The 24,558-nt window shown below is 48.1% G+C and overlaps 1 protein-coding gene across 4 annotated transcripts in view; it reads right to left on the reverse strand.

The window, feature by feature from the left end:
• ELAPOR1 (endosome-lysosome associated apoptosis and autophagy regulator 1) overlaps positions 1–24,483 on the reverse strand; it is a 53,330-nt gene extending 28,847 nt beyond the window's left edge. The window contains exons 1-3 of one of the 4 annotated variants that reach the window (XM_037152400.2): positions 24,198–24,483; positions 3,485–3,605; positions 1,347–1,539 (exon numbers count right to left, since the gene is read on the reverse strand). In XM_037152400.2, coding sequence (XP_037008295.2) covers positions 1,347–1,539; positions 3,485–3,605; positions 24,198–24,350 — 467 coding nt within the window. In that variant the 5' untranslated portion in view covers positions 24,351–24,483. The remainder of the gene's footprint in view (positions 1–1,346; positions 1,540–3,484; positions 3,606–24,197) is intronic. The other 3 variants (XM_037152399.2, XM_053655886.1, XM_053655885.1) reach the window with 3 other exon arrangements.
• Positions 24,484–24,558: the final 75 nt, after the last annotated feature.

Here is a 24,558-nt window from a genome sequence, read left to right on the forward strand (position 1 = left end):
AGAATGGGAGACACTGCTCCCAGTGTGAGAAATCCAAGTGTAATACAATTAATTCCTGTCCTTTCCTTTGCCTCGGCATAATGTATGTACTTTCTGCCATATTCTTTGTCAGTATATAACACAGAGCAGTGTACGATTGTCTTTGACATCTATGCATCCCCCCCACGCTTCTCCCCTGGGGCCAACATTGCCTTGTGCTCACTGAATTATTTGAAGGTAGCAGCTTGGGGCAGTAGGAAGGTTGGGACCAGGTGTGATTGCAGTCTCACAAGTTGTGGGCTGGGCAACATAGAACGAGTCCCTTAACCTCACTGGCTGAGCCTCCATTCCCTGCTCTGTGTAATGGGAACAATCACACCTTCTTCACAGGGTCCTCTCTCATGAAGGTAATAGAAAATAATATGGGCAAAGCATCCAGAATAGCGCTGAACAACGGGAGGCGCATCACTTAACTCCTACCCCTGGAGTGATGTATCCAGAGATTTTGACAAGGAGAGTTCACTAGCTCTCCAAGCACCCTGGGCTGAGCTTCTCAATTATTGGAAAGATCTCCTTCTGAGCTGGAAAACTGTCTGGGCACCATGGTCTCAAAGGATATGAAAGATCTCAACCACCATTGACCGAAGTTCTGGTCCTGCTTCTCCTCCCAGCACCAAACCTATGAACTCAGGTTTGGCGGACCAGTGGTAGAAGGCAGCACCAAAGCCAGGCAGATGCCCGGTGCTTTACAAGTGCTGCAGTCAAGGTGAGGATGTTTGCTGATCCAGAATTCTATGGTGGAACTCCAACTGGACTTTGTTTTAAATAGACCGGGTCATTTGACCTTTGGCCATCTTATCTACCTCTATTTCCCAGAGATTTTTTAAATTGAATTTATTTATTTTTAGAGGGAGGGGAAGGAAAAGAGAAAGAAAGGGAGAGAACATCAATGTGAGAGAGAAACACCGATCAGTTGCCTCTTGTATGTGCCCCGATCAGGACTGAACCTGCAGCCCAGGCATGTGCCCTGACTAGGAATTGAACCGATGACCTTTTGCTTTGTGGAATGATGTCCAACCCACTAAGCCACACTGGTCAGGACTATTTACCCATGTTTTTTTGCCTGTCACAAAGGCCTGTCCATCACTAGGAAGCTTGGATCAGTGAATGGGCTGAGGTGGATGGACGTCCCATCCCAACACTGCTGTGGCGACCTGCTCCAGCCCTCACCCTGACAGCCTGGCTCCCTCTTTCCATCCTCCCTGACCAGCCTGCAGAGCAGGAGGGGAGTGCCCCCTGCAGCCCTTCCCCCAGCACAGGAGGAGGGAGCGCAGCGGATAGGAGAGGACAGGGAGGGGGCGGCTCACAAAGTGCAGTTCTCGGTGGACGCAGTGGTGCCGTCATCGATCTCCATGTTGGCCGAGAGGCTGGCGAAGCCGTGCGGCAGCTCGTCCCACTCGTCGAACCGGATGCCCGTGCCCAGGGAGTAGCGGCCCTCCGCGCAGGGCTTACACGACTGGTCCTTCATGTCCAGAAACTCCCCAGCTTTGCAGGAAAAGGCTGGAACACAGGGCAAGGACAAGGGTGGACTTGTGAGGCTGCTGCCGCCCCAGGAGAAGTGAGTGGACAGGTGGTGGGCACCCTGAAGGGAGGAGCAGAGGATGGAGATCTAGGTGGTCAGCCCACTAAGATTTAGGGCCATGCACGTCTTGTCCAATTCTATTAACCGGGACTCTCCCAACAAGGAAGTTCGGAAGGGCAGGGACTTGGGGGAGGGGCCATGGGAAAGACTGATGGCTGATGGACTTGATGTTGCCTCTTGGGGTGGTGATGGTTATGTGACTCTGTGAATATTCTAAAAACTAGTGAATTTTACAGCTTTCGGGGGTAAATTTTATGACATGTAGATTATATCACAATGAAGCTGTTACTTAAAAAAGAGTTAGGGTTGTGGAAGCTCTGCCTTCCTGAGGGACTTGGGCTTGTCCCTGTCACTGTTGTTTCCCAAGGGAGTAGCCTTGCGCGTTCAGAGACCGCCCTGGGGAAGAGGGTACCGTGGTCTCTTGGGTCACGACCCCTCTGAAAGGCACTGGCCCTTTAGCCCTAAATTTTCCCCCCGAGTCTCTGGCCTCTGTCTCCTTTCTGGTTCGACTGCCACCATGCTGGTTGGGATTCCCATGGCCTGTTCGCTCAACCTCTGCAGCATCCTCCTGACTAGTTCCCTGTTTCTTGTTTCTGCTCCCTTTGTGGTCAGGAGTATCATTCCAAAACACGGGCATGTGCTGTTCCTCCTGCTATTTAAAAAACAACCAGGTCCGCCCCTTCGGTTGTGGAACGAAGCTGTCAGCCTGGCTTGGTCTTCTGCACCTTCCCCCAACCTAACTTTCCAGCGCATCTCCCGCTACAGGCCTTTCTCCACCCCGACCCCATCCGTCGTCACCCTGCCTGTGTTGCCTTCACCCCTGTCACCTCTTCTTCTATCTCCACACTTTTGCTCAAGTGGTTCTGATCTCTAAGAAGTACCCGCAGCCCCCACTCTTTTTCACCTTGTACTAACTCATTGCATTAATGGGAGCCTGCCCCAAGGCTCTGAGCTGCTCCAGGGATGGAGGCTCAATGGCTGACAGAGACACAGCAGGAGCTCCAGGAGGGTTTGCTGGGAAATGAGCAGATACACACACAGAGCGGGGGGCCGCTGATAAAGTTGGCCTCGCTAACTGAAGATGGCTCACTTGTTTCTGTGAGTCACACCTCAGTTCTGCTCAGATCTGAGCTATATTCATTCATTCATTTGACACGTGTTTATTTGCCTACTTACTGACCCGGGCACTGGACTCAGCTTAGTTTAGAATTTAAATGCCCTCAGTCTCCTTTCCAAATCTTCAAGTGTTCCTTGATTGTGGTCCCTGGTTTTTTACCATTGCCCCCTTTGCACGTCCAAAAAGAACAGCGTGGGGGATGAGCTGCCAAGCGCAGAGGAGTCCTGACTCCGGACTCACAGAGGTGGGGACGGGAACTGCAGGCAAGTCATTGCCTCCACAGTCAGGAAGGTTCCTGTGCCCCGAAGTGACACCCAGCGCATTTTGAAGGTCTGTCTCTGCAGAGATTCATCTCCTCTGGCCCCCTTTTCAAGAATGAAATGCAAATTGCAATTTTTCCTAATGACCAGTTGTGGCTGGTGAGGGTAGACTGGAGAGATGCACAGGCAAAAATGAAAATATACGCACACTGCAGAAAGCATCTGAGTGGCACCCAGCTGGAGTCACTCATACACTATACCCTAATGGGACTTAAATTTAAAAAAAGAACAAGAAAATTCAGATCCCAGTTTGCATCTGTGAAATAACATTTGTGCACCAAATCTCTAAAGGGTTGGGGATAGGGACTCTTTGGGGGAGAGGTCTGATTCCTTAAGTTAGGAAGGGTCTAGCTGGAATGGCAGGGGGCTTGGAGTAGAGGCCGAAGCTGAGGGACAGGGTGGTCCTGGAGCCGGATGGCTGCTTACAGCACTCGGTGCCCTTGACGGGGTCGGGGAGGCTGGTGCAGAGGCCTGGGGTGTGCGGCACGGCGACCCTCCACCTGGAACCCGTGCTGTCACACGCGGTGTACTCGTAGTGGTACTCAGACTGCAGGGGAGAGAACAGTCAGAACCAGGCACATTAGCAGTGACCAGGCAGTAACAGCGTCTCACCCACTTCCTGCCCGGCGCCATGGCTACTGATCCCCATTGACACAGTAATGGGCCCTGGGGCCCAGTGCAAAGCAAGGCATCATGGGAGCCCTTATAATTTGGACCATTTCTCTGCACCCAGCCATTAGAAATCCCTTCTCTTTCATTTTTTCTCTTTTCTTTCTCCTTCTTCTTCTTTTTTTTGGGGGCACAGCTCTCTTTGCTGTTGTGAATAAGTAACGAACGCCCTGATATACCAGAGGATTATGGGAAGGTAACTAAAGAAGAGGCTAGTAACAGGTGGAGTTTTTCTTATCCCAAACTGTTGACTTTATGAGCAAGGACTGGTCTATGAAGAATTTCCAAAGGATTGTCACAGAAGCCCTTTCTCTTTCCCTGTATTCCTCATGCTCCCTTCTGCCCAGAAAGACTACGTACTCCACCTCCCATTTTAAGAAAACGTCATATTTAGCCTACGCAGGTGCTTGTATCCTGTGGGTCCCTCGTGCCAGACTTTTCCGTGCAATGAGAAGCTCACGGTTCAGTTGCTTTGCCTCCACTAAGAATAAGCTAAGTAACAGCAACAAAACAGCAAAGGATCAGCCAGTAAATAGAACAACAATAGAAAGTAATGCTTGGGAGAAAGAAAACAGAATGGATATGCCAACCACCCCTAAATACTTACCCTTTTAAATCTGGTAAGAAACAATAGAACACATAATTCATTTGGCTCTGATGAATTTTTACAGTCGGCTCTAAAATGATAGTCAAGTGCAGAACTACTTTGAATTATGACATGCATAAGAAAAATAGATTTCATGTCCCCATTCAATCCATATCAAAGCATTGTTGCATAACATGTATGAATGCAAGGCGCTGAGCCTAAAAATGAGACAATTAATATCCAGGCGCATCAGAACCAGAAGGAAGAAGCTTTACCTCCAGAATTGGTGAACGTGCTGCATTTCACCTGGTCTGAGATGCCAGTTTCTTTCCCATTTTAACGCCTGTGAAATCAAGGTGTTTGGCTTACAGCCGACACAGTGAGGAAGCACTGTGTCGTATTTTAACAGACAGAGCCTTCTCGTCCTTTGTGGTGCCTAAAACCTGCTGTGCCTTCGAAGCAATGGCATCTCAGACTTGTGGGAATATGATAAACATGTTTCTCCGTCTGTCATTGTAGACACTTAAGATGGTAAGAGAACAACTGTAGAGCGTCATTTTTATTTTCCTTTTATTATAAATATTTACCAAATACCGTGTTTTGCCACGTGTAATGCACACTTTTTTGCTCACATTTTTGAAGGAAAAATAAGGATGTGCATTATATATGGGTATAATGATTACCTACCATGGGCATAACAATGGGTATAGTAATCCTGTGTATTATGCACACCAAAATGTGGGTGCCCATTATACATGGCAAATACGGTACATATTGTATGCCCACAACTTATAGGTACCAGATGTTGTGTCGGGTGTAGCTCAGAACAGTCTCAGAAAACTCAGCCCTTTCGTCCAGAGGGAAGAGATGCAGCGTGGGGAGCTGTGAGCCTAACTTTTGATGAGAACCTTTGGCTTTGCGTGTAGATGTCAGTGTCCCTAGGAAAGAAAGAACAGCAGGACCTTGGGCTAACATCTTGTGGGGCCCATTTTTCCTCGTAATTCCAGTCTTTTTCTTGTCTCAGAGGATGCTGACATAAATAGGGCAATTCCACAGAGATGGGTGCCGGGTCTAAAACTGACGTGCTCCAAAGGGTTTCGCTGCAAGAATGAGGGACGACGTTCACAGCACGTGGACGCAGTAGAGGGCGGAGTGAAGCCGCAGAGAGCGTTCAGTGTCCTGCCCGCGAACACACTCATGCTGGGCGTTTGCAGAGCGTTTCACTTATAAAACAAAGTGAAGGTCATGTGGCAGGTCGTTATGTTTTCTGACCTTCCTGTCCCATGCTGTAGGTCACAAACACTCTCCTGTGTCTTTAACGGTGGCACCGCGGTTTCTTTCTCTTTTTTTAACTTTGTTTTTATTGTTTACACTATTACAGATGCCCCATGCTCCCCTTTCTTTGATCATTCGCCTGTTGTTGGACATTGAATTTAGTGTTTCCTTATTTTAAGTAGAACTACAGTGCAACTTTCTGCGTACCACTGGTTATTGCCTCGGGATAGACTTCCGGAAGCAGAATTACTAGAATTAAAGAGTATGAGTTTCCTTAAGATTTTTGATCAAGAAGACAGATTTTCTTGAGAAAGCACACATTTCTAAGTCTCCTTTTTTATACTTGGTAAATTTCGAATATCTATTATTAGAAACCGACATAATGCCCGTCATGTACTCACCACCCAGCGTCAATACTTAACCAATTTCTGCCATTCTTGCTCATTTACCTCCCCTCACGTCTCCCTACTCGAAGTTATTTTTTATAGGTTTCATTCTTTTAAGGTGACATCTGTGCACATTGAAATCCGCAATCCTAACTGTACAGTTCAGACAGGTGGATACACTTGAGTAAAACCCCATGGGGCTGAGGATCACTGCCCAGCGACAGCTGTGGGGAGGGGACAACCCCTGCCACCTCTGCCACACAGACAGAATGGCAGAGTGCGGCAGGTGTCACATCCTGCGTCTCAGAGTCACAGAGCTGCTGCTGCGGGAAGCCCAGCCACCCACGGAAGCAGGGGATCGACATGACTTGGGTTGGTCTTGGCTGGGACAGGGCCCGGGTAGTGAAACGGGCTTTCTAGGAAACCCAGATTTTGGCTCAAGGCCTTGGTGGGGTCCGGAGGAGGTTGCTTCCCCCAACTGCAGGCTCTTCCACGTCTCCTCACTGTCCCTGAAAGCAGATCCTCTGGGGACAATGTCCAGGTGGGGGCAGGCCAGGCCAACACCCCAAGCTTGACACAGTGGGACCAGCAGGTGTTCGCTGACTCGGTTGCAAATGCCTCTTTGCTTGGAAAGCACCTGACTCAGACAGCAGCAGGTCCCACTCAACCGTCCCCACTGCCAAGGAGAGGCTAGACCTTTGCTAGCGGGGAGCAATGAGTTCCAGAACTTATCACAGAACTCGGGAAATGGCGGGGAATGTCAGAATTTGAACACGAGACTTTCTCTTAGGCCTAGCCCTGGCTGGATGGTCTCTCGGACTGCTGTTTTATTTTGTTTTTGTTTTGTTTTGCTTTGCTTTGTTTTAGCTTTCAGAATGCCCTCAATCAGGTTCTGGTTTTGGCTGAGGCTCAGGGCATAGTGACCTTGCTTCGTCCTGCTGTGAAGGGTGGAGTGGAAGGCGCAGGACCTTCCCTGTTGTTCTGCAGCTGCTCAGACTGGGGAGGGCAACAGGCCTTCTCCCTCCTCGCTCCTCCCTTCCCAGCCTCTCGAGAACCGAAAACTGCCGACTCAGTAGCAGGGTCTCCTGAGCCCTCGGGCCTAGACACCCCAGCCCGGAGCTCTGCAGCCTACACCTACGCCTCTCAGGTCATCACACTACCTGGCGATCACGTTAAAAATAGAGTCCTGGGCTCTGCCCCCGAGATTCTGGTTCTCCTCTGGATCTTCTCTGTTTCCTCCCACTTTTCTGTTTGCCTCAGGACTTAAATATTGATCCCATTTGGAAGCAAATCAGATAAACCGATCTCCCACGAGATGGGGGGGTCCTTCATCTCCAGCCCCTGGACCATTTCCTCCATGCAACCCAAATTCTTATGCAGAATTTTAGGTGTGGGGAGAGATTTTAGTTATGTGCATTTTTCTGGGCATAGGGTCTGTAACTTGCATCAGATCCTCTCAGGAGTCTGTTGTCCACCTTCCTACACACAGAAAAAACATTAGACTGTCATGATGTGTTAGTCATTTTTAAATGGCTTAATATTTTACCAGCCAAAGTCTGTTCACTTTTTAACAGGGGACTGAAATACTTTAACACAATAATTTTCAAATTATTCTCCTGACTCCAGGGGTTTAGAAAGCGAGCCCCTCTGACGGGTGGGGGGTGGGAGGGATTCGGGATTCCCACCCCACCTGTAATGGAGCAATGTCATTTCTTCAGTCTCTTTTACTCTTCTCTTTTCAATCTTTGTTGATTCGTCTCAGTTAAGATTTTCTTTGAACCAAAAGTCTCACACACAAAAAAAGTTTAACACCATAGTCTTAAGAGCAAATTGTTCTTAACTGTGGAATTGTAGGCACCAAGGCAGACTCAGGGTCAAGGATATCTTTTGGCCTTTACCTGGAGAAGTTATTTCTTTTACCTACAGGCAATGCCCCTTCTCCGCCAGACCAGGCATCAGACCAGCAGCAGGCAGAACAAACCCACCCCAAGCAGCCGGCCCCTGCTGATGGTCCTCTGCCTGTGGGCTGTTGCCTAGCAACACGGTGCCAGGAGCCCCAGGGCTGGTGTGAAGGAGAATTGGGGAGCCTGGCCTTACATCACCTGTGCTCTCAGCGTTTGCTGTTCTACCCTGGGTTTCCAGCTTCCACTTCAATCCAAACCAGCAGGGTCAGTGCTCGGTCGGGGCCCGCCTTCCTGGTTTGGTCACGGACACATTACACAAAGCAGATTCTGGTCTCAACACCCAGCTGAGGCCATCGGTGTCAGCATGCTCTGGGCCACGCTGTCTGTAACTTGAGCTGCCTGTCCACTTGGGGCACGGCCTTGGCCGGGGGGGGGGGGGGGTGCTCCTGGAAGACACTGACAAGCTGATGAAGAGATGGGACTGGTATGGTGGTGACAGCCACCACTTGTCAGCATGCGTGAGCGCCCATGCACCCCAGCTCTGGGCACTTTACCTGCTTCTGTCCCTTTAGCACCCCTAACCCTCCCTGAAACGACCTCTACTGCTGTGACCTCCGTGCTTACAATTGTAACCCACTCCCTCTGTCCCAGGGATCCTCACAGCCTGAGTGAGTTTTCTCCGTAGCACTTACCACCCATCAACACGCTTTCTAACTCAGCCACGCATCATGTGTACTGTGGATTTCTGCCCCTGCCGCGCTCCAGAGCAGACATGAGTTCCATGAGTCAGGGATCTTCGTTTTCGTTCACTAATGTAGCCCAAGTGCCCAGAACTCTGCCTGACCCATAGCAGACATCAGTAAGTATTTGCTGAGTGACTGAATGACGGGACAAGGGCATGGCTCTAGAGCAGCTCCAGAGCTGTGCAAGGTGCTCTGGATTGGAGCCGAAAGACCTAGACACTCATCTTGTCCTGCCACGCTCCAACTGCTGACCACAGACCAGTTAAGTCTCCCCATGCTCGGCTCCCTTGTCCATAAAACGGAGATGATAAGACTTTGCTAAGATGATTAAACAGAATCCATGCCCCCCCCCCCAAATACTGAGTAACACCAACCTCTCAGGACAATAGGAGATAGTCAGGAAGGCTCTTTGTAAACCAGTTAAAAAAAAAAAAAGAATAGCCAGCTACCACTGCGACCCTGCCAGGAGAGGACGCACGGAGGGGCACCCAGGCCTCCTCTTTTCTTTCAGGCAGTAGGACTGGGCAAAGGGAGCCTGGCGCCATTTCTGGCCCAATAGCGAGGGCGGCGGCAGCGCTGAGACCCTCCCCCCCCCACTGCCCTGCCATTTGCTGCGTGCCCTGACTCGCCCTTGTCTCTGGTGCCTCTTCTCATACATATGAAACGACATCTGTCCTTCCACCACTTTTTCTCCCCTAGCGACTCGCCCAAAGCTAATCCCGCCCGAAGAAAGGCTGGTTGCTGACATTTATGACACTCACTAACTGTGGCCAGTCCATCAAGGGCAGAGGGCTTTTTGGTATTGCTTGTAAATGTCCCTAGGATCAAAATGGCTTTGTCACTGGGAAACAAAATGTCCCTTTATAAAGTCCAGTCCCTTTCTGATAGGTGAGGGTTTGGTACCCACATCTGTCTACAAAACAGGGCTGTATGAGATTATATTTCAAAGATGTGCTTTTCTTGTTTTTTTTTTTTAATTTTTTAAATGAGATCAAAATGTTCCATTACATTTTTTTCACCTGAGCTTTTAATCATACATGAAAGAAGCAGGTCAGTGAGGTCCTGGCCTGTGCAAAACGCTCCAAGAACAGCTTGGTGTTTTGATGTCCGAGCTGCTTGACAGAGAACTTGAACCTGGAGGACAGACTCCTGGTCTTCACCACCTTCTCTCCTCCGAGCCACTCTCCAGGCTGCAGCCAGAATGACCCGTCTGAACTGCCGAACGGAACGTGCCATTGCACCTCTGTGGGCCTCTCGGACCAAGCCCCGGACTCCCTGCGGAGCTTACAAGGCCCTTTGCCCCTGGCCCCTGCTTGTCCCCCAGCCGTGTCCATGTTCCGACTCTATGCCTGCACCGCAGTATTTTGATGCTGCCCACTTAGCATCAGAGGAATCCAGCCCACAGTTTTCCCTAAGCACATGGTGAGGGGACACCAATTTTATCAAGGCGGCCCTGTGTACACGGGGGCCACTGGTTCAGCTGCAAAGGCTGTGCACTGTACAGTCCCTGGGCATGCTGTTCACGTAATGGTATGAAGGTACTGCCTTACACGATGCACACCTCGAATAAGAACACTGTAAATATATATAAACATAATACCAGGCAGTCGGTAACAGATGAGAAATAATATGTTTTAAGAATTTTAAAAAAGAGCCCTGGCTGGTGTAGCTCAGTGGATTGAGGATGGGCTGCAAACCAGAAGGTCACCGGTTTGATTCCCAGTCAGGGCACATATCTGGGTTGCAGGCCAGGACCCCGGTGGGGGCCATGTGAGAGGCAACCACACATTGATGTTTCCCTCTCTTTCTCGTTCCCTTCCCCTCTCGAAAAATAAATAAAACCTTTAAAAAAAAAGAATTTTAAAGAAGAAGTGATTTCTTTAATGCCTCCTAGTTTTTTTGTGTTTTTTTTTTTAAGATTTTATTTATTTATCTTTAGAGGGTAAGGGAAGGAGAGAGGGAGAGAAATATCAGTGTATGGTTGCCTCTTGTGTGTCCCCTGCTGGGAACTGGCCTGCAACCCAAGCATGTACCCTGACTGGGAATCGAACCACGGTTGTTTGGTTCACAGGCCCATGCTCAATCCAGTTTTTTTGCCTCCTTTCCATACCTATAATCTCCTGACTTAAAATTTAACTCTTCCAATCCCGATATGAATAATTAAAATTATAATTTAAAGACCCCACTCATACTCATGTCTTATACTTCAATCCTGTGTCCAGCCCCTTGTCCCACGAGCTTTCTCCTGCTTCTGGTTTTGATCTCCCAGTGAGAGAAGCCCAAGGCCAGGGTTGCACCCCATCTCCTGTGTACCCCCCGTGTCTCCAGGGTGCCCCCGGGAGCGCAAACCAACTTCAGTCCTAAATCTGAAGGCAGCAAGGGCTGCTTCCTGGCAGGAAAACTGGGTGACAGGGGACAGAAGTGGGAGGAATACCTTTTATTCTGTACCCATCTATAATTTTTGAAGTGATTATCATGTAGATGAGCTACTTGTGCAAACAGTTATTTTAATCAAGTATTTTTTAAGTTGATGCCTTAGAAGCTTTTTTCAGCAGGATTCTTAGAGCTGTGGGTGCGGGCCTGCCAGGCGGGCAGAGCCTGCAGCGGTCCACGGTCCTGGGCAGGTGGGAAACTGAGGCTGAGTTTCTCAGATCACTGGCCTGTGGCGGAAGGCTCTGGAGAGGACAGACTAGCACATCGGAAGCCTTAGCCTGCTGGTGGAGGGAAGGTGGTGGAAACAGTTTCTCTTACTGTCTCTCAAGTCTTATCTGTGCCTCATCAAGGGATCTGGCGAGCTGTGGGCAGTAAGTCGATGGGTGAGTGCCGTGAACCAGAGGGCTGAACAGACACCTGGGCGGGGGCCTCTTGTCCTGTGAAATGACAACTGCTGTAGCTGTAGACATCTGCATCGCCTGTAAAATTTCTGAATATAATTCCCAGGCCATTCTGTGGGACAGTCTCGCTGTTGGCCATTGCCAGATGTCACTACCTGAAACTCTGGCCCATCCTTCTGCCACCCCTGGGAAACTAGCGATGGATGAGTGGACAACCAATTCTGGGGCACCGGCGCCTCTGGTCAGTCAGACCCTCCAGGCAGTCAGAGCCTGGCTTTCGCATGAACAGGCTCGGCCGCAGCTCCAGGCCAAGATCTAGAGGCAGGTTGGGTTTTTGGGCAGGTGGTTTCAGAAAAGATGCTTAGCAGTTTACCAAGCTTCTGCACCGACAGAGTCTAATCACAGTCCCATAAAACTGGAACTAGTCACTCTGGGCCTCAGTAAACTTGACCTTCATTCTAGAAATAGCTAAGAAATCAGAAAAGTCTGTAGGAAAGATTGCAGCTCTTTCCTGAGTGCCCTTTTGAATTGCTTACCACATGGCCATGTTACCTAATCAAAAATGTTTTAATAAACTTTAGGAGATGTATCTCCCCATCTTTATCACTTACCCCCTCCAGAGTGGCAAGGGTTTACCACTGGTCCTCCAGTGAAAAAGGTTAGAAAAGAGGGTCGCACCCTCTCCTCCCACCCCTGCCCATCCTCCTCACCCCTCACATCCCACCAGCCCCAGCCGAGGTGTGCTTTCCTCATCCTCCAAGAACACAGGTGGCAAACACAAAGCCCACAGGCCAAATCCGGCCTCCACCTTATTTTATCCAGTCCTTTACTGTGTTTCTACCCGGCGGCAGTGCCAAGCTCTTGCTTAACTGTTAAGGAGTAGTTACATTTATCCAGTCCTAAAATTACATTCGGCCCTTTGAGGCAACCGCAGGCTGATATGGCCCCCAGTGAACATGAGTTCGACACCCCTGTGTTTGAAGGAGAGAGCTCTGTCCTCCGCACCACTCACGGGGCAATGATCATGAATTGCCTGCTGCTGTTGTCACTTCTCAGGTCTGGTCCCAGTTCGATAGCAAAGTCCCTGACTCGTACTTCTGTGTGACAGCCCCAGCTGTCTAGCTGCTTTGCTTGTGCACCAGACACTCCCTGGACATTCTGGAGAATTTCATATTGTTTTAGAATTGGCAGGGGGTCTTCCAGTCTGAACTCCGACCTGGTGCAGACATCCCAGTAGGCCTGGCAGGTGGTTCGAGCTGTTGGCAAGCTGGGAGGTCACAGAGATTTAGAGGCAGAGGTGTCTCCTCTTTTCAGAGTATTTATTGCGTAGTAACTGCCTATATTTAAAATGTTGAAACAACAGGGGATGCTTGAGATAAAAAGTAAAGGTCTCCCTCCCCTCCCTCAGCGCACCCTGTGCATGGTGTGATGCCACACCGCACAGCGCCCACAGCTCTCTGCTGGGGCTGCTGTAACACGGCACCGCAGTCCCGGGGCTTGAATGGCAGACACCCGTCTCGCAGTTCTGGAGGCCATAAATCCAAAATCAGGGTGTCGGCAGGCTGTTGCCTTCAGAGGCAGTGAGGGGCAGTCTGTTCCATGCCTCTTTGCCACTCAGTGATGGCCAGCAACCTGGAGCTCCTTGGTTTATGGCAGCATGACTCTGGTCTTCACACCGCATTTTCCCTGCAAGCATTTCTCTGTCCAAATCCCCCCTTTTTGTCAGGACCCTAGTCCTATTGGATGAGGGCCACCCTACGACCACATCTGCAAAGACCCTGTTTCCAAATAGGGTCACATTCTGAAGTGCTCAGGCCCACAGGGGGTACTCTGAGGTGCATATGAATTTTTGGGAGATACAACTCAACCTATACTAGTGCCCATACCTCAGACTGTCCATCTAGGCAAAGAGAGAATCATAGCTCTAGACCCATGCTATAAAATTTGAGAATGACTTTTTTGGACCAAAATAAAAAAAAGTAAAAGCAGAATCATGTTACCTTCTGTGAGGGAAATGAAATGAATTTTTATTAAGCATCTCTCATGGTCCTTGAACTTCGCAAATTTTATCTCTTTAAGCATCACAACCACTGAAAATGCCTTGACATCAAAGCCTTTCTTATCCTCTATCTTGTGCCCAGTGCCTAGTAGAACCTGGTACTGCAATAGTCACAGAGCAAATATTTGTTGAGTCCGTGGGGTATATATGATTTTCCCCATTTTAAGGATGAAGATACCTGTTCAGAGATGCTCAGACACACGTCCCAAGGCCACACAGCTGATAAGTCAGCTGCAGGATTGGGACCCAAGCCCAAGCACCAGCCTGAGTGCTTGTCCTTTCTGTTAAACTGAAACCAGTGGTTCTCCAAGTGTGGTCTCCAGCCTGGTAGCCCTCTGACTGACCCATGGAATCAGCACTTCTCAGGTGGGTGGGGCCAGCAATCTGGGCACCGCCCACACTTTGATTTTGAACTTGTAGCCTCCAAAACTGTGTGAAAATAAATTTCTGTTGTCTTAATGTACCCAGCTTGTGGTACTTTGTCGCAGCAACCCTAGCCAGCTAGTACAACTAGTCAGTGTTCCTATTTCTCATTTCTAATTTTCACAATAATCCCGCAAATTAAACGTGATAGCTCCTTTGATAACTAAGTCTCACAGCCAGCGAAGCTCCACCGGGGACGTGAGCCCATTTCCAGAGGCTGTCCTTCCTTCTCAGCCTCATTGCAGCACACACCCGACCTCCACTTGTAACCACTCGTCCCTTTAAAGGCTGGCATGTGCCATTGGTATGGGTTTCATATTATGTAGTTCTTCATGTCTCTTTCATCATCATGTTCAGTAAGTACTTGGTGAATGAGTTATTTTAAACTTAACAGGATTGAAAGTTAAAAACATAAAAGTTATTTGGTAGAGAAAACATGACAATGGCCAGTGACCTCTAGAGGCAACTTGTCATCGATGTTTTCAGACCAGTAGTACCTGCTCTCTGGGGCCAGACGCCAGTACGGACAGTGTCCGTCAACATTCCTACGAGGGAGAAAACCAGAAAGGGAATCGGGCGGAGGAAATGCATGTCAGAAATAATGGGGCCATTGGGTGACCACTTATGTTACTTTACAATTACAAACGTTTTTAAAAAAGGGGTTTCGTTTTTAAAAAAGGGGTTTTGTTTTTTGTTTACCCCAATGGTAGGGGTTTACTCTAGATAAAATAAGCGTCTTGTTACCTGGGGTAAAAAGTATTCTTTTAAGCATGTTTGTAACTGTTAAGCAAGTGCCCTACCTGAGGATAAGCACCCCTCGGCTGTTTTCGGGAGGTAGGAGGGTGCCTTAGGCCCAGGTCACCACCTGGTCCACCCGACACCAGTGTTTGATGAGCTCATGAGTTTTCATCTAAGCAACACTCCTCCGAGTGAACCAACACGCTGCCCTCCTTGGTCCTCAGCTTCTGCAAGTATAAAACTAAGATTTCAATGGGGATGGGATGAGACCAAGGCGTTGTTTTTAAAAAAACCTTAGATTTTTGTGTTATCTAAAAATCAAAAGGCCTTCCCCTCCTGCAGAGAAGCTCCCGGGCTCCCCAGTGCTGCCACCGCAGTCCGCGCGTGCGCACTCGTGCCCGGTCCCTTCACTTGCTCGTCATCCACAGCGACCAGGCGCAATGGCCACGGTCACACATTTTTTCTGTAATCTTACATGATTTTTCTCCACACGGGAAAAACTAGCTGGTGACTATAAGAATCAGGAATAGTCTTTTAGATAATCCAGGACTAAAAATTCTCTATGTTCTTTAAAAATCTGCCTTTTCCCCCTTTGTTCTCTGTTTTCTCCTGGCTACTTGCTAACCTGTTACTTACTTTACATTTAGGCACAGCCCCTTCCGGTCTGCGTACAGTGCAGGCTGGGATGTGCCTGACTTTTCCCACGTGCTCTCCTGAGCTAGAACCACCCGTCGGAGAATTGGAACAAAGCTGGATAAATAGACATAATTAATACTCCCTTTATCTGTTCTCTTGGTGGCTTACTAACCACCCTTTTATTTTCGTATGATTGGGGTCAGAGAGTAATAAATTTCAAGCAGAAAATTGGCCCACTTCAGTTTCCTTTCTTATTTAGAAACAGTTTTCCCTTCTCGTTTTGCATGGGGTAAGGAGACGGATACTCCAGTTAGCATGCAAGCTTATTATATTAAAGGCCAATTATTATGGTTTGATTATTATTATTTGGTCTTTCCGTATCAGTAAGATTTGGGTTTAAAAAATTACATTCTAGGCCTATGAACTTATTTTTTTTACACCACATTGTTCTGTGGGCCTTTAAAAAAAATGACTTTAATAATACATGACCAATTGGCCCTGACTGGTGTGGCTCGGTGGGCTGGGCATCGTCCTGCGGGCCAGGGGTCGCCAGTTTTATTCCCAGTCAGGGCACATGCCTGCGCAGCACACTAGGTCTCCAGCTGGGAGTGTGTGGGAGGCAGTCAATCAATGTTTCTCTCACAGACTGATGTTTCTCTTTCTCGCTTCCTTCTCCTGTCTTTAAAAAATAAATAATTTTTTTTAATCTAAAAAATAACAATATGTGACAAATCTAAGAAAAATAAGTGATAACCTCATATTAGGCTTTTCAGACTTAAGGGAATTTGAAAGCTGGAGGGCCTGGGAGGTATTAAAAATGCATTTTCTTTCAGCAGCTGTCAAGCACTAACTGTAATTATTCTGTGCTTTATCCGGTATGACAAAGGAAAGCTAAAGAAGAAATGTGGCAAATGGCACAATTTTCATCACTTACCACAGTGACAATACTGAAGAGCTATGAGTTCAACCACATTATTTTGAGAATGTCTGGCAAAGTGAGCTGCCAGGTTGGTGTGCCCTGACTGGGACCAGCTGGCAGCTTTGCCGCTGGCTCTCCCGCAGGGCGTCCGGGTACCAGTGATTCCTGGGTGAGAATGGATGGAGGCCGGTGGCAGTCCTCCCAGCCAGAGCCTCTCTACCCTCCTCCTCTTTTTTAAAAAAATCCTTATCCGAAGATATGTTTTTACTGATTTTAGAGAGAGGACGGGAGAGAGAACACGTGCACGAGAGAGGAACATTGATGTGAAACAGAAACGTGGATTGATTGCCACCTGTATGCACCCTGACCTCGGATAGAAACTGCAGCCTTTTGGTGCACAGGACAACAGTCCAAGCAACTGAGCCGCCCGGCCAGGGCCTCCTCCTCCTCCTGACTGCAGATGGGTAAGACTAACACCGTCTTTAACATGCCATGTGCCAACTTGACCCTTGACTCTTTGACCCACAATTTCTGCTTTTAAGGCTTTCTCCTGCAGATAGACTCAAAGAAGTAGGCATCGGGCCATGTGAGGGTGTGCTGTGCAGCACAGTTACCACATAAATACTTGGAGTCACCCTTCTTTCGAGTTTCTGTTTCAGTAAGTGATGGTACACACATATAGTGAATCACAATTTTGTGCTTAAAAGTAGAGCCATAGTAATGAAAACAGTAAAATACAGCCAAGGACAAATATTCTAATCAGATTTGTACAGAAAATTTTAAAAAGAGTAGGCAGGTGTGCTTGTATAGACATAAAACATTTCAAGAATATATTTCATCAAGTGTTGACAGAGGCCAGCGCCTGGGATTTGCAGGGAGTGGGGGAGGGGAGCTTCTGCTCTCCGCCGATGCCCTTAGCACAGTGTGGACTGCAGCGTGGACGGGCTGCGAGTCCAGCAGCCTGAGGTTCCGCTCTTTTCCCAACCCAGTAACCTTGGACGGGCTGACCTCACTGTGCCTTAGTTTCATCATCCACAAGTGGGGATTCATTCAGGAAACTCTTTGAGTACCTACTGTGTGGCAGGCACTGGAAATATAGAAATGAATAAAACATACAAGAATACCAGCCCTCAAAGGGTCTCCATTCTAGTCAGAGAGATGGACTATTGAAAAAACATATACGTGCACATATGTATATAAGAAAACACTGTCAGAGGGTGAAGAGTAATGCGAAGAAAAATGAAGCATAAGAGGAGAGGTAATGGTATGGGATGGACTGGGGGTGGAGCGTTTATGGTACCTACTTGAGAGAGTATGGCAGTCACCAAATGGGTTAACCCACATGGGTCACTTAGAACGCTCAATATAGGGAAATCATCATCATCATTAGCATATATTACCATAAAATGTAAAAATAACTCATAATATTTATTACGCCCTTAGAGACTTTTGATTAAAATCTCATATCTTCCTTTAATAGTTTTTGAAACTGTAAAGTGCAGATATTCTTTTTTCATTTTGTAAGTGTAAAATTACATTAGCCAGCCACACTGGTCTTCTCTCCCTCGCTTCAGCAACAGACTCTTTCCTGCCTGCAAGCCAGTCCCCTCATCTTCACCCTCTGAACACCTCCGACCCTCAGCTCGCCACTTCCACTCTCCCCTCACAGAGGCCTAGCTCGTCTTCCCGATCTAAATTAGGTCTCCTGGTCCCAGGCTCGCGGCATGCCTTTCATAGAACTTAACCAAATTTATGAGTCGGCCGGAGTCTCAACCTTGCTTTCAAGCCAGACCCTTCCCCAAGGACTACGGAGATGGGAAAATGTGAAAGAAAGGAGAGAAGCGTGGGCAGAGCCTGGGGAGTTCACTCCTGGCTAAGCAGAGAGGGAAGCAGCTGGGAAGGGATTTAGAACAGGGGTGATGCACAGGGGTTTTAGATGGTTTCTGCTGTAGGAATAATTTCCAGAAACGCTCTGAGGTCACTTGGGGGACTTAGTGGGGGTCTTTCTTGAAACTGGTGGGTTCCTTTAGCTCTGGACCAAGCAAGGATGATGATGATGATGATGATGATGATGTGTGTGTGTGTGTGTTGTGTACTGATTTATCAAGGTTTGAAAGGACCGAAAGCATAGGAAAAAAGTGAAGGCATACAAAGTTAATAGGGAGTAAAACTGGTGGAATTTCTCCAAGGGGGAAATGGGGTAATATAATACTTTAGATTTGATCACGGAATCCCCATTTCTAGGAAAGACAACTCAAGGAATTAAAAGAATGTTAATTTAGCAAGTGTTTACTAATATATGTGCAAAGATTCATTTCAGTATGTGTATGCTAATAAAAACTAGAAGCTATCTGAATGGGTTGGTTAAATAAATTATATACATGCTGTGAAGCCCTATACAGCCTTAAAAATGATGACGCAAACCTGTATTTATTAATAGGCAGAGGTGCCTCCTGCACCATATTTCATGAAAAAAGCAGGTTGTGAAACACATGTGTAATATCCCATTTGTGGATAATTATATAGTTATATCTATACGTACAAGTATATAGTTATAGAAAGTCTGTAACTATAGAAAGAAGTCTGGAAAGAAAAAAACCCAAATTTTCACAGTAATTTTAACCAGTTATGAAATGTTGGTAAGTTTTATGTTGTTTTTTTGCATTTATATTTCTTTATAGAAAAATGAGAACCTATCACTGTTACAAAAACAGTATAAAAAAAACTGTTTAAAAAAGTATTCAGTAGGTTGAAAGGGGGCCAGGCAATCTGGAGGTCAGTCCATTCCAAAATCAATACTTCGTGTGCTTTGCCTTGAGTACGGGGTTTCTCCACTCTATTTTCTTGCTGTATTCTCAAAGCAGTGATCTATCCCAGCAGGTACAGTGATTAAAAATTCTCAGCTGTCAATTTCCCAGCAATGTGCTGAAACTCTATAAAAGATCCTGTGATATACTGTAAATTAGTTCTCCTTGTAATAATCTCATCATATCTTACACTTTTCTGTCATAGCTCTTAACCAGATTTATAACTATAAGTCAGTCAGAGCGGTTGTTTGTATCAAGTCAGCTTTTCACAGAGGTACACTGTAAAAACGGCAACACATTCTTTCCCTTCCTGTATGTATGCCCCTTTGTATGTGACTTGGCAGGGCCTCTCTTCAAGAGGTGGAGTCTATTTCATGGCATGAGCGTGTGACTTGCTTTGGCCTATAGGACATCAGCAAACACAATGCAAGGAGAGTCTTGAAAAAGAGCTTGCTCACTGGGGCTTGCTGCTTTACTGCACTTGGACCTCTGAGGCCATTGCATGCATGTGCCTAAGCTGGTCTGCTGGAGAGTGAGAGGCCACCTAAAAGAGAAGCCGGGGACCCCAATCAACTGTCACACATCTGAGCGTGGCCATCCTAGCTTATCTAACATGTGGCCCACCCACTAGCTGGCCAGTCACACAAGGCAGCCCAGCAGGGAGCAGCCAAGCTGCCCCAGGCCCAAAGAGCCACCCTATCAACCTACAGAATTGTGGGCTAAAAATAGTTGCTTTGAGCCACAAAGTCTTGGGGTTGTTTGTTACTCAGCAAAAGCTAACTGATGCGGGTCCCCTTCTTACTGAAAGGTTCTCTGGGGCAGAGAAGCCACTTCCAAATTAAAAATAGACAGTTTTCTGGCTAACGATCTTCTTTTAAAAATAAGGAGCACACAGGCAAAGAAGATCTCTACTATTGGATGATGGGAATATGAACAAGACCTACATTTGCAGAAATTATGTAAATGCCACAGGGCTAGACAGTTCCTGGCAATGTCCTCTTCCTAGAAGTTAGTCCCTGCAGTGTCTAAGGAAGCATGAAGCCCCTCATTTCAGGGCTCATCCTGAATGTAAAAGGACCCTTTAAAAGGTAACTGAGTCCGCCAAATCTGGATAAGGGGTCAGATGGCCCAGAGGGCATTTTTCTGAGAGCCATTATGACACCTCAGCGTCCTCTCAGGCAACATGGAGAGCAGCGGCCACCTCCTGTCTAGTGACACTTGGAGTTTATCCCAAGGTGATACACTGAGATGTTAAAATGCTACCAATTTCCAGAAGCCCACCCCTGGAATGTAGCTTTCACCCAGATTCCATTACTGGGTGATCCCAATGTGAGTATAGAAAAAAGAAAACCCATTCGGCCTGGGATGCATCAGATTACGAACCACTGAAAATTGAGAAAAACAGTACAATTCTAGGAAAGCATGACTCTACCTCCCCCCACCAAGAGCTCTGAAGAAATGACGTCATTTACAAAGGGAGAGTGACCACAGAGTTAAGCCCTAACTTAGGGTGTCTGAGGCTAGGCACATTCACGGAATTTGTCTTGTACCCCACAACCCAGCACCCCACTTCTAGGCTTGTACTCTTAGGAATCTGTACCTGTGCACCAGGTGACAGGTTCCACACTGTTCAGAGCAGCACTGTTTGAAATGGCAAAACACTGGAAACCCAGACGTCTGCTAACAGGAGAATTAATTTTTAAATTGTGACACAGTCGCACAAAGGAATATTTTACAACACTGAAAATGAACAAAATGCAGTAACACTGAACCATGTTGGTCAGGGTCCAGCATATTGTTCACGGTTACACCTTTCCACGGACCCAGCTGCAACCATCCCACAGCAGTTCCTCCGTCAGTCTTGTCCTTGACCTCGGTGACGTCTCCTGAACTGGAGCCCGGGCCCCCAGCTCTCTGCCCTCAGCTGTGCCCTGCCCCTGCCACGGTTACTCTGTGCTCAGGCCACTCCAACCCTCGCAGGCCGCCGTCTCAGCCAGAAGTTTTTTGGGACAGACGTTCACTTAGTTTCTGACTTTCCAACCTTGATTTCTAGCGCACCTCACGCCTGCTCCACATTTCAGCCACCTGATCTTCTTGCAGTTCTCAGGTTCTTTTATACTTTCTACCTGCCGATTTCCCTCAGGCTCCTCCCTCTCTCCAGAAAGCACCCTTCCCCCACCTCCGCCCACTGAAATTCTGCTGATTGCTCCAGGTCAAGTACCAATCGTTCAAATATCAACTTCTCTCCGGCCACCGCTGCACTGTTTACCACAAATTAACCTTAATCTCATCATTTACGTGTCATTGTTTGTATACCTACCTGTCCTGCGTACTTTCTTACGCACCTCTGACATGTCAAGGCTGCGTACTAGACACTTCACGTGTGTTATCTAACTTAATTTAACCCTCACGACAGCCTTATGAGATAGGTGTTGCCATCCGCATTTTACAGCTCAGGAATCTGAGGCTGTCCGAAGTTAATTTGCTCACCGTGGTGCCCTTGCACAGCAGGTAAGTCATCACTCACCCAGGGAATTTTACCCCAATCGGTGCCTGCAGATTCTTCAGCCCTACGGGCTGTTTGGTGTGTATCAGGGAGTCCCTGAAAGTGTGGGGCATTTACTATGGGGCCTTGGGGCAGGCACACGTGTTAAAGGCAGCCTCCAGCTTCTCTTGCATTTGATGTGGACACATCATGCCGCAGGCAATGGCTGGGCCTTTGGCTGCCCGTGCAGCCCGGGCTAGCACAGGGCTGCAGAAATGACAAGCCCCACACAGGATGTTTGGTTCCACTGGTGGCCCTGATGACTGGGAACCCGTGAAAGGAATGCCAAGCCCCAGCTCAGGGCTGGCAATCTAGAACTCACGTTCTAAGGAGTAAGAGACATGTAGGCCACATTTGGAACCTCTGTATTTTCTGAGGAGGTCCAGAGGGGTGCCTCAGCTTCCAGAAACAAGGCTGGAATGGCACCCTTACCATCAGGGTCAGCCTTGGCCTGATAAGGGCCCTGGCCTTTAACATCCAACGTGGAGTCAAGAGAAACTCGCACGCAGACACAGACCAGAGAAGGGCCGGTCTACCCTCGCTTGGTTTCTCACCATCTAGGTGGAAGCCCTGAAACTTGTTGGGTCGGTTCATAATGCCAAGTGAAGAATATTATAATAATGGGTTTATTCTCTTCCTTATTGTTTTGGAATCAAGGGTGTTCAGCTGCCACTGTTTGCTCAAGGGGAGTGTAAATAGAACTTGACTCCAAGACTAATGAGCACTGAGCCCCAAGCCACTTTCACTCTGGCCTGGCATGTGGATCTTGTGGTAACGACACCGAATGGGAAAGGGGGTTAGATAACTCAAATTTGTGTTTTATTTGGACTTTCCTTTTGATTTAAAAATCAGCCTTTTTTGAAGTGGGTGTTACTGAAATACCCATTCATCCTACAGATCTAAAAACTGGGGGGGGGGCGGTAAGCGGCAGACAGGGACTGGAATGCTGATGTGTGGATTTCCAGGGCTTTCTGCAGCCCTAGGCTGGCTCTCTGTGGCAAGATGTTTTGCTTAACAATTGTCAGTCATTCAAAAAGGACTAAAGAGAAAATTTGTAACCAAATTCAAAGTTCTCAAGTATCAACATTCTCTCCCTCCAAACCAAGATGATACAGAGTGTTAAATTTCTTAAATGTCTCACATTCTACCCAGTCAACAAAGACCTTCCACTCAGGAGACTCCCATGTTGGATTCTTAGGCCAGTGGCCTTGCTGGAACTGTTTGTCTTAGTTGGTTAGAGACAATAAGCCGCCAAGGCCAGTAAGCCACGGTCACTGCCAAAATCTCCCTGTTCCCGGCCATCTTTGAACAGATCAGAAAGTGGCCCCAGACAGGGAGTCATTGGGACTGACAGAAGTTTTCAGAAGCCCCACTTACTGGGGACTAACTTGTGTTGCACCCATGAATGAAGTCAGCCATCGGCACTCACACAGAAATTCTATCCCGCCCCTACCTCTTCATGGTCTGTTATGTTGCGCACAGTCTGTGGTTAGAACGCCGTAATAATACATTTCCATATGGGGTGGGGTTGTGGCTGCCAACTAGGTAGCACTGATAATTTAGAAAAAAACATTTCAGTGTCTCAAAACCTTAGCCAAGTATGACATTTGGGATTATTTTTACAGGGCTAGACCCGTGATGTATTATTATAAAGGCTTTCACGTTTTCTCAGAACTAACAGAACAACTTTTGTTTTGCCTTCCCCAATGAAGTTCTTGTAAATATTTGTTGCTGTCTCTGCCATATGGTTAAAAAAAAAAGTTACTCATGGCACAACACTATAGAAATGACTGAGTTTTATTACTCCTTAATACCTTTAGATATCCCTCCAAAAAGAATATCCAAAAGGCCTTTTTGGCCAGAGGGTACTGATTGTCTGAATTATGTTGGCAACAGTTTAGAAACACCTTGAAAAAGACTTACGACATACGTCAGCAGAAGTCGGAGAAGGGGAGCAGAGATTGGTGGAGAGAGAAATGTTTCAGAACTCACAGCCTGGTAGAGGTGGGCCAGGTGCTGTCGGGTACACTGAGCAAAGTGCAGTGGGGAAGCAAAGCTGTGAAGGGACCTTACTTAGCAGCCAGCAAGTGACCAGGTGTCCCGCACCAGGGGAGAGAGGAGTGATGGGGCCTCCCTGTACCTCTTGCACATCTCCTTTTGCGCAACACGCTCCTTTTGAAGCCATGCACAGCTTGCACGCTCCTTTCGAAGCCATGGTAAAAAGCACACGGATTTCTTGCCCCTCTTCTCCCCGTTCCCACTTTCTGTTTGGCTCCTCTGAACGCACACAGCTTTTGTTCTCAACGACTTTTAAGGTAATTTCATCCCAGCTGGCAAACAACCCGTCTTCTCCCCTTCTTCCGCAGTCCAGGCCCCCGGGCCCCAGAAGGTGGGTCCTGGGACCCACCGAGCTCAGCAGCCCAAACTGGTGAGTCCTCCAGGGGGCTGGCCTCTCTGGGACGCCTGTCCACTCCGCGCCCTCCCCGCCTACCCTCATCCTCAACGCATCCTAAACTCCGAGGCCTCTGAAGCTGTCTGTGCCCAGGTCCCCAACGTCCCCTCCGGCATCCAAGATTTTTCTGACTAAAGTGGGGTCGGGACGGGAAGGACAGTACCTCTTTGCAGGCGTGAAGCTCTACTTCGGCCGCCTGGGTCACCTGGGAGGCGGTCCCAAGCCAGAGCAGGAGCGGTAGAAGCCGGAGTGTGTGCCGCTCAGTCCTTCCCCTGCCTCGGGCAGAGGGATGGAGGCTGCGCCCAGGCTCGGCCATAGCGTCGTCCGGAGCGAACGGCAGCAGCGGCTCAGGTGCTGCGGCGGCTGCCCCGGCTGGCCGAAGGCGGAAAAAAGGGGAGGGAGGTTTCACAGGGGGAGGATGCAAGGGGCTGGGCTCGCTTCAGTCACCTCCGGGCGGCTACGCCGAAGCCGCCCATCCTTCCTCCTCCCTCCTTCCTCGTCTCCTCCTACCCACGTCGCCTTGG

Source organism: Artibeus jamaicensis, unplaced genomic scaffold (assembly GCF_021234435.1).
Source record: "Artibeus jamaicensis isolate MK-2021 breed Jamaican fruit bat unplaced genomic scaffold, CSHL_Jam_final scaffold_1689, whole genome shotgun sequence".
Lineage (NCBI taxonomy): Eukaryota > Metazoa > Chordata > Mammalia > Chiroptera > Phyllostomidae > Artibeus > Artibeus jamaicensis.